This window comes from Sycon ciliatum, chromosome 2 (genome assembly GCF_964019385.1).
Source record: "Sycon ciliatum chromosome 2, ocSycCili1.1, whole genome shotgun sequence".
NCBI classification, from domain to species: Eukaryota; Metazoa; Porifera; class Calcarea; order Leucosolenida; family Sycettidae; genus Sycon; species Sycon ciliatum.
In genome coordinates, this window is record NC_088644.1 from 30,516,344 (window position 1) to 30,526,159 (window position 9,816).

At 46.6% G+C, this 9,816-nt stretch overlaps 1 protein-coding gene across 3 annotated transcripts in view; it reads right to left on the reverse strand.

Moving 5' to 3' along the window:
• Positions 1 to 9,816, reverse strand: part of LOC135809641 (uncharacterized) — a 27,083-nt gene that overhangs the window by 10,174 nt on the left and 7,093 nt on the right. For 2 of the 3 annotated variants that reach the window (XM_065323039.1, XM_065323041.1), the window contains 4 exons: positions 6,016 to 6,171; positions 4,952 to 5,018; positions 4,310 to 4,375; positions 3,611 to 3,652 (listed from right to left, as the gene is read on the reverse strand). In XM_065323039.1, coding sequence (XP_065179111.1) covers positions 3,611 to 3,652; positions 4,310 to 4,375; positions 4,952 to 5,018; positions 6,016 to 6,171 — 331 coding nt within the window. The remainder of the gene's footprint in view (positions 1 to 3,610; positions 3,653 to 4,309; positions 4,376 to 4,951; positions 5,019 to 6,015; positions 6,172 to 9,816) is intronic. The other variant, XM_065323040.1, reaches the window with a different exon arrangement.

Below are 9,816 nucleotides of genomic sequence, written 5' to 3' on the forward strand. Positions count from 1 at the left end.
GAGAGAGAGAGAGAGAGAGAGAGAGAGAGAGAGAGAGAGAGAGAGAGTAAGTTACATTTATAAAGACAGGTAAGTCTAACAAATGAGGACTGAGACCTCTACAACAGGGTTTTTACGCCTGAAAGCAGGTGCATGATTTAACAAGCAGGTTGTCAGTCTAGATTTTATGCACAGATGGAGAAAAAATGCGCAGAATTTTTGTAATGAGATGAAAAGCAGAAATAATAAGAAAAGGTGAAATGAAAGCCTGCTCACAACCCCGCCCAGCCTTGCGAACTGGGTACGGTGGATTAAGAACCCGGTTCAACGCTCGAGCAAGCGCTCTCCACTCAAGGTGTTCACAGCAACTGATAGGAACTCATATGGGGAAATTATAGAAAAGAAATAATAAGATAAAGAGAATAAATTTCAACGCACCTCAATAAACGGAGCTCCGGAGCCCCACATACAGTTCCTCAGAAAAGTGGATCTTCCGACCAGTGTTTTTGTTGACGTCGCAACCAGATTATGTAGCTGCTTCGCACGCAGAGACGTCTTACTGCACAAATTACAAAAAAAAATTATTCTTCGATTAGAAAACCCAAGCGCTTTCAGAGCCCTCCGAAGAGAGTCCGGGATGAAACCACGCACACCTACCTCAACCGAAAAAGAAACGACCTGCCACCCGTTTGCTCGGCATTGATCGGCCAGATCCGCATACCGCCTGTCCTTCCGCGAGTTACTGACACTGAATCTGTCCTCAGCACAAACTGTCAACTCCATCCAGAATACAATCCTACGACTCGTAGAGTACAGAACTATATCTGGTCTTAGGGTGGTAAGTGCAACACAGCTAGGGAAAGAAATCTTTGCACTAACTGAGTCGACAAGAAGTTTCCAGTCTGAGGCCGCTGACAGGAGATCAGTCGTAACCAACTTTCGTCTGGGCTGAACGCGAACTGGCTTCTCTCCCGCCTTGCAAAACGAGATGAAGTCAAGCTCATTTGAATTTTCGGTTTGTACGGTGTTTGCAGCAGTGCGGATTCGAATCTCCTCACGCATGTTCCTGACGATGACCCCGAGTAGATATCTACGTAAGTCGTTGTCGTGCCTCCAGGTGTAACCATGGTAACGTCCCTGGTCCAGTGCTACGCGACAAGCGCCAAGCACGTGGCGCGTAGTACAGGCCCAGGCACGGCACAAACTACAGTATAGTACGGATCCACTACGGTGTTTCCCCAACGGCGTAGGTTCGTCGGAGAAGGTAGCACGTCGAGGGTTGATGCGAGAAGAAATTTCAAATCCTTACCAGTCTACGAGTACCACCGTACAAAAGGGATTTCCACGAGAGGTCCTGCCACATCACCGATGTCCACTCCAACCACTTGCCTTGCACCTGAAGAGTCTTCAGCCTCAAAATCTGCTCCTGCGCGTTGATCTCCTCAAATGTTTGAAGGAGATCCTTCCTCGGGGGTTTGGAATGCTGCTTCGGAGCACGAGCACCCAACCCTGCACGATGACTTGAAGATGACGGTGGACGGAGGGTCCCTGAACCTACTGATGCCTCTGCACACTCCAGCTCTATTGTCGCCGCATATCGCTTTGTCAGCTTCGCATCCTTACTCCGACGCAGAGTGTACAGCGCCCTCATGCGCGCGTCCCCACTCGATCGAAGAATGTGCCATTTGATGGACTGGCACTTTTTCCGCACCGTAGGAAGGTAGTGGAGGCGTAAGCCAAAGCGTTTGCGACTGCCAATAAAAAGAATGGCAGAGTTTGCGCATCGAGGTAGGCCTGACCATTTCTTCAGAAATGGTAAACACGTAAAGTGCAGTTCACGTACAAAACCTTGTGTGAGTTCAAGAACCTGGAAAGACCAAGAAAGCTTGGGAACTACAAGATGGTGGTAAAGCCATAGCTTGTGGTGGTCTTGAAGCCAAGAGCCATCTACTTTTTGCATGAGAGATACAGTGAGTTGACGGATGTCTTCCCGCTGGGTCTGCTCAGAGCAATCAGCATGCAGCCTTCGCCCCAGAAACTTGAACTCTGCAGTGTCAATGAAAGCGATCTTCCTCCCTGACATCGTCAGGCAGGGATCGTAAGGTTTGTACCGGCCATCTACAAGCTTTGCTGCACTGCTTTTGCATTTGTGCGGCGCCGCCTGCATACATTCGGTCCACGAGAGAAAGTCCTCCGTGACCGCAATGAGTTTTTGACAACCTGCACTAGATTTGCTATAGAGGCCTAAGTCATCAGCAAAAGCTGTTTGGGACACTTGCAAAGGGGCAGATTTAAAATCATAGGAGTGGCAACTTAATTCAGGGGCTGCAAGTGAGTCCAGCAGAAGCTGGAAACAAATATTGAAAAGGAGAGGGGACAAGGGGCACCCCTGGAAGACACCAATGTTGTAATTAAAGGTGGGAGTGTGTGGTTGTACGACGAAAGCGCAAAGACTGTCGTAGTAGGGCAAAATTAATTTCCTGAATTGCAAAGGAAGGCTGTAGTGGGTTAGAGCATCCTGTATCAGATTGTGGCGCACTGAACCAAATGCATTCTTCAAATCTATCCACGCAATGCAAATTTGGCGTTTTGCTGTCTTTGCATCACGCATCGCCTTTTAACAAAAGTGATTTATGCTCTAAGCACCCAGCCTTTGCAGGCATAAATCCTTTCTGGTTGTCACCATCGAAGAACTTATTGCCTAGCATATGTTTCAAGAGGCGCTTTGCAAATAAGGTGAAAAATATCTTCCCCGACGTGTTTGCTAGAGCAATCGGTCGGAATTTCGAAGGATCATCAGACACCCCCCCCCCCCCTTGGCCAGGAGTGTGATACACGCTACCAGCTACTGCCTTGGAATGATCTTGCTCTCCCAAACCCGCCCAAAGATGGTGAAAAGAATGGATTGAAGGGAGGGACAAAGCTTCCAAACTATGTAAGGTATCTTGTCAGGACCCGGTGCAGAGGTGTTGCGACACTTCTTCAAAACATTCTGAAATTCAGTCCATGTAGGGGTCCCCTCATCGACTGGGTGGGTGCAATCCCGGGGCTTCCCTGCACTGGGGCAGGATTCGTACGAAGTGGCACGGAGAGAGAGAGAGAGAGAGAGAGAGAGAGAGAGAGAGAGAGAGAGAGAGAGAGAGAGAGAGAGAGAGAGAGAGAGAGAGAGAGAGAGGAGAGAGAGAGAGAGAGAGAGAGAGAGAGAGAGAGAGAGAGAGAGAGAGAGAGAGAGAGAGAGAGAGAGAGAGAGAGAGAGAGAGAGAGAGAGAGAGAGAGAGAGAGAGAGAGAGAGAGAGAGAGAGAGAGAGAGAGAGAGAGAGAGAGAGAGCAGTTGGCTGGAGTGTGACCCGAGCATGCATTTTGAGGTTTGATGTTAGCTATAACTGGCACTGGGTTCTGATTCGGTAACATGATGACTAAAATCATAAACTTGGTTTAGCAATGGGCACTCAAACTGACCCTGTATAATAAAATATTTTGCTGGTTACTGTGAGCCGATCATGCCAAGCAGGTTTGTTGTCATAAGCGGTGCATCAGTCTTGGACTCACAGTGGTAGCAAGCACAAATGAAGTACAGAAAGAATGGCAATGATCATTGAGGTGAAGTTGAAGAAACGTGACTGCGACTCACCACTATTACATATTCGGGGTTGGTCAGGGACTTTCGGCATATCTGCAGATGAACGCAATGCCATTGGGAAGAAAACACCAGGTCTGAGAATGCCAGTAGGAAGAGAGCAGCAGGTCTGAGAATGCCATTAGGAAGAGAGCAGCAGGTCTGAGAATGCCATTACGAAGAGAGCAGCAGGTCTGAGAATGCCATTAGGAAGAGAGCAGCAGGTCTGAGAATGCCATTAGGAAGAGAGCAGCAGGTCTGAGAATGCCATTAGGAAGAGAGCAGCAGGCCTGAGATGCATGCATGGACGTGTGCTAACACTATCATGGCAATCATTTGAATCTATTTGCTGATTTGCCCCTAATATATCATTTGAATTTTGGCCACAAATGTATCCGTGTAGGTCAGGAAAGATGCCCCACCCCCACCCACCCCATCCCCATCGCCACCCTCCCAATCCTACCCCCCTGCTGTAGTGCAACAGGCAATAGGTATGGGTGGCTGAGCAACTTTCCCCAAATTATTTTCACAAAACCGGTTATGCACTAGTAAGGCGGACCACCCGCATATAAAAAATGGTTCAGTAGTGTTGGAGCGGCTCTGATAATGCTCTGAGTTGAAAGAAACACATTGGGCATCCTTAACGATAATTCGACTGAACATTGATGAGTCAACTAAGCCCACCCCGACTCTGCCCTGCCAAAACTGCTTTACCTTGTTCGGCACAGTCAATCTCCAATTTCTTTATTGGCAAATTGGGCCAACCAAGATCCCTGCAAGCTATGGAAGAAAGAACAACAAGGAGAAGGAGACAGGAAGCGCCGTACCACCTTCTTCAATTTGGGACTTCGGTGTTTACGGAAGAAAGTCAATGAATTTTCAAGGGTACTGAAACAAATTTTAAAAGCAGACAAAAAATGTACAGGTACACGACATGACCCCATGGTCCAACGGCAACACAATCTACCACACTTCAATACTATAGCCATCTGAACCTGTACTGCTGTCACCATGACTCACTGAGTTGATCTGAACAGGTCAAAGTGAAACAATCAGCGGGGATGCACCATGCATAAAATGCTTCACCTGCAGGAATGCAGGGACATTGGATTGGAAAGTACTCAACTGTACTTAGTGCTGGCAGTCAATACAGTTCACTACAAATGTGAACTGGACTTTCCCTTGGAATGTGTTGGAATGTCAGAGCCAAATCACACATTTCATGTCATGACCTTGAGGGATACCTTGGGCAGAAAACGTCTGTTGCCAGTTACTTTAGTATATCTGACACACCGGAGAAGTATGTGCAGCCACTTGAATGCCGGCAGAAAACAACAGTCGTTATGAAGATCTCACATTGCACTGTCCTGGTTTTGCTTCGACTTGTTTGATCCTGTTCACTTTTCAATGGCAGGGAGGTCACCTGGGGTAAGAAGAGAAAATAAGAGAAAATAATTGCGACAGCATACTACTAGTTCGTGCCACCTATCCAGGGGTCTGGTCTATATGGCAGTGAGACATCACGGTTCAGTATAACGTAACTTCAAGGGACATGATAATCAGCATGTTGTGGCTGAGGCACTCAGTAGTCAAGTTCTGCTCTACGTTTCGGGAAAAAATTACGCAAACTCTCTTCGCGTTCCCGTAACGTAAAGAAATCCTGTTCTGCTCTATGTTCCGCATAGAGAAGTCACGTGGAATGTGTCCTGGGAATTTTCCCTTCTATATTTGGCAGTTTTCTGCCTGCACTCGAATGATGCCCAGCAGATCTGTACGCATTTTTCTTTGCGTGTACCACAACGTAGAGAACCTCATCTACGCGTAGAAATCTGGACCCAAAAACGTGCGAAGCCGTAGACTCTAACCCAGACACCTGCGCTCTACGTGATTTCTCTACATTTCACGTATAGCAGAACCTCTCTAGTATTACAGTTGAACATCGATTATCCGACCACCTCTGGGCAGACAACTGTCAGGCGGTGTTCAGATAAGGCAAATGTTCCGGATAAGAAACATGTACATGTACATGTACGACCTTTTTACTTTTCAAAATTTTCGTATTTTTTGAATGGCTCACTACATGCACAGTGCGTACTCTACGGCACGTGCGCCCAAAAAAACTGTTACGGATAATCGAATGGTCGGATAGTCGATGTGCGGATAATCGATGTCCAACTGTACAGTGGAACACGGTTAGTTTTTTTTCGGGAAGCGACGGGAAGAGTTGGATCGATCCAATTTTCATTAAACCTCTTGTACGGGCAAAGCAAAATAAAACTGTTAGTTTGTTGCCACTCTGAGCTCACATCTGAGGTACTCACTATCCCAGGTCATATCATTGTAACGGCAATATCCAGGGTTCTAAAAATTATTATAAAGTGAGAACAAAAAAATCGATTGTTTGACATTCTTGGACTCACCGAGACTGAAAAGTTTCGCTGACGTTCGTGTCTAACGAAGCACATTGCAAATGCCGCTGGAGTGATCATTATGCCGGACTCGCTGTGTACAGTTTTGTCACTGGTGAAAATTACTTTGTTCTTGCCACTGTTCAAGCCGCTGTCCCGTAGCGCTTTCTGCAGCATAGTTGATGGAAGAAGAAGAAGAAGAAGAAGAAGAAGAAGAAGAAGAAGAAGAAGAAGAAGAAGAAGAAGAAGAAGAAGAAGAAGAAGAAGAAGAAGAAGAAGAAGAAGAAGAAGAAGAAGAAGAAGAAGAAGAAGAAGAAGAAGAAGAAGAAGAAGAAGAAGAAGAAGAAGGAGAGAAGAAGAAGAAGAAGAAGAAGAAGAAAGAAGAAGAAGAAGAAGAAAAGAAGAAGAAGAAGAAAGAAGAAGAAGAAGAAGAAGAAGAAGAAAAGAAGAAGAAGAAGAAGAAGAAGAAGGGAAATGCTCACCATCAAATGGTGGATAAAAACCGTTTCGACTGCTTTTTAGACAGTAACGGGTAAAGAAAAAAAGGAAAAAGAAACTCATATAAAGCAATTCGAAGAGATAGGCCCCCAGTACAGTTGGGGTGTGGTTGTGTTTCCGTATGGTATGGTGTGTCATGTACAGGTAGTTGCGTTGTGATGTATGGTAATTTGTAGGGCGAATGTCGAGAAGGCTATGAAAATAACGATTCGACAAGAACAAGTGACTACGAGAGGTTGGCAAGGTTGGCGATCGTCCACCCCCGGCCTTTAAGGCCGGAATGGCGAGTTCAAATCTTGATTTTGAGGACGTCCAACTATCCTCGCTGGGTGGCCGATCGCCCACCAAGTGCTCTACAACAGGTTCACCAAACAGTTTTAATACAACGGCCAGTCGCGCCATGTTCGCTCCCTTCGCCTTAGCCATAGGACATAGCTTGAGTTCAGCGCTGCTTGGCGACAATTCCTCCGCAAGAGCTGCGCTGTTCCTTAGTGCAGCGCAAGGATCTCGCGAAGGGAATCCAAGCTGGTGGATATGGCGCCTCTCGCTCCCACCTCTGCTGTGTGACTTTCCGTATCCAGCCATTCCTTACACACGCGCTATGAAGGTGACGATAGCGTTCGATTTTGATTTCGCGCGATTGTGCAAAGCGATCTTCACTACATACCGTGAGTTCCAGCCACAGAACTCTTCTCAATTCTTTGGAGAAGAGCACTATGTCTGGACGACAGGTTGTAGGTGCTATGAAGTGGGGGAAACAAGTTTCTCATCCTTCATGTCCACCAGGACCTGCCAGTCTGCTGAGCTAGTTACGAATTGGTCATTTAGCCGTTTGCGTTGGAGGGGGGCTGTTTGGGGAGATTCTCTCGTGCCTTGCAGAAAGTTATGTAATCAATTCTCTTCTGTTTACTCTGCGTTTCTGCTGATGCCGTGGCCTTTTGATAAGTTTGGATGGTTTCGTTTACTAGTTTTACTATGCATTTCAGTACGTTGTCGTGGCGCCAGGTATATCTGCCCTGGTGGAGGGCTGTTGGACATGCTGAAAATATGTGACGGAGCGTAGCTTGCCTGTTGCATAGAGGGCATTGTTGTTCGACCACAGAGTTACCCCACCCTCCTCAGATTGTCAACTGTTGGTAGTGTGTTTAATACACAGTTTAGTTGAAAGGAGAAAGTCCTCCCGTAGCCTTTCGTACAACAGTTTTTCCAAGTGAGGTCTTCAAACATCGTGTCTCTCACTTTAACCAGCTGCCTTGCATTTGCAGGCCTTTTGAGGTGGGATAGCTGGTGTTGGCAGTCACCTTCATGAATGGTATTGAGTATTTGTTTTCTAGGTTTGATTTTCTCTTGTTTGTCATGCCTAAAGCCGAGTCCTGCCCTGCCTTGCTGGAGGTTAGTTGGACTAGCGGAACACAGTAGCCAAACTGGATAAACGTTGCATCCGTTGCGTGGCCGATGAGCACCCATTGGCCCACACTCTTCCCTTGTACACCAGGCTGGGTGTCTGCCCAGTGCTGGAACGAGGAGAATGCAAGCTCCGACTCCTGACATTTAGAATCCGTTCTGGAATCGTCAGTGAGCTGTTGTCGTCCCGAATTGTATTGCAAGGCCCGCCGACAGCAATGACCACTCGAGGTCAATTGGGACGCAACCTTCCCCTCCCCCTGGCCCACAGTGCTTCTGGCGCATGCCGACCGCTTCTAGCCAGCTGCCGACTCTGGAATGGCCTGCCCGACTGTATGAAGTCCATAGTATCTGTCCGTGAATTCAAACGCATGCTACGCGTATTTTACTTCGGTTAAATGAAATGGCTTTCGTAACCTGCTGATGAGGCTCGATAGAATCATGCTACGATGACCCGACTTGTAAATTTGAGATCCATTTTTTTCTGCTCGTCTTGACCCTGCCTCCCCTCATTGCTACTTCCATTTTCGTATTTTTATTTTCATTTATTTTTCTCTTCATTTCTGGTTGTCATCGCTTCCATAATATTGGGCAGAACTGCCCGTTTGCCTTGCGATGTAAAATAAATGAACAACAACAACAACAACTAGCTTCAGAGATCGCTGCCTCGGCACATTCCATTTCTATTATTGCGGAGTATTGTCTTGTGAGCAGATACTGTTGTTTGCTGTGATGTTGGTACAGGTTTGCCATGTTCTTGTCGCTGCTGTTCTTGATGATATTCCATCTAATGACCTGTCGTTGCTTCCATAGCGTAGGGATGTACGTTAAACGTAGGCCGAAGCGCTCCCGAGCGCCGATGAAGAGTATTGCTGGTGCTGCGGGTCTGGGCAAGCCTGCCCATTTCTTTAAGAATGGATGGCAAATTCTGTGTAGGAGTTTGGCGAAGCTGTGGCTGAGATCAAGTATCTCGAGCTGCCATGCTATTTTGGGGATGATTTGATGCTGGTAGAGCCACAACTTCTGGTGTCCGTACAGTCTGGTCTCGGCAACTGTCTTTAGTAGGCATCTTGTGGAGTTTATGAGGTCTTCGCGTTGCGTTATCTCACCTACTGTATCTGTTAGCATCCTGCCTAGAAACTTGAATTGTTGGCCGTTTAGAGCTGGTATTGGAGTTTCCGATATTCTGAGTGCGGGGTCAAAGCAGGTGTATTTGTTGTTGGTCAATTTGGCTGCGTACGACCTGCATTTGTGAGGGGCCGCCTGCATTTAAGAAGAAGAAGAAGAAGAAGAAGAGAAGAAGAAGAAGAAGAAGAAAGAAGAAGAAGAAGAAGAAGAAGAAGAAGAAGAGAAGAAGAAGAAGAAGAAGAAGAAGAAGAAGAAGAAGAAGAAGAAGAAGAAGAAGAAGAAGAAGAAGAAGAAGAAGAAGAAGAAGAAGAAGAAGAAGAAGAAGAAGAAAGAAGAAGAAGAAGAAGAGAAGAAGAAGAAGAAGAAGAAGAAGACGAAGACGAGAGACGACGAAGACGACGAAGACGACGAAGACGACGAAGACGAAGAAGACGAAGACGAAGCAGAAGACGAAGAAGACGAAGAAGACGAAGAAGACGAAGAAGACGAAGAAGACGAAGAAGACGAAGAAGACGAAGAAGAGAGAGCGAAGAAGACGAAGAAGACGAAGAAGACGAAGAAGACGAAAGAAGACGCTCAGAGAGAGAAGACGAAGAAGACGAAGAAGACGAAGAAGACGAAGAAGACGAAAGACAAAAGAAGACGAAGAAGACGAAGAAGACGAAGAAAGACGAAGAAGACGAAGAACGAAGAAGACGAAGAAGACGAAGAAGACGAAGAAGACGAAGAGGACGAAGAAGACGAAGAAGACGAAGAAGACGAAGAGGACGAAGAGGACGAAGA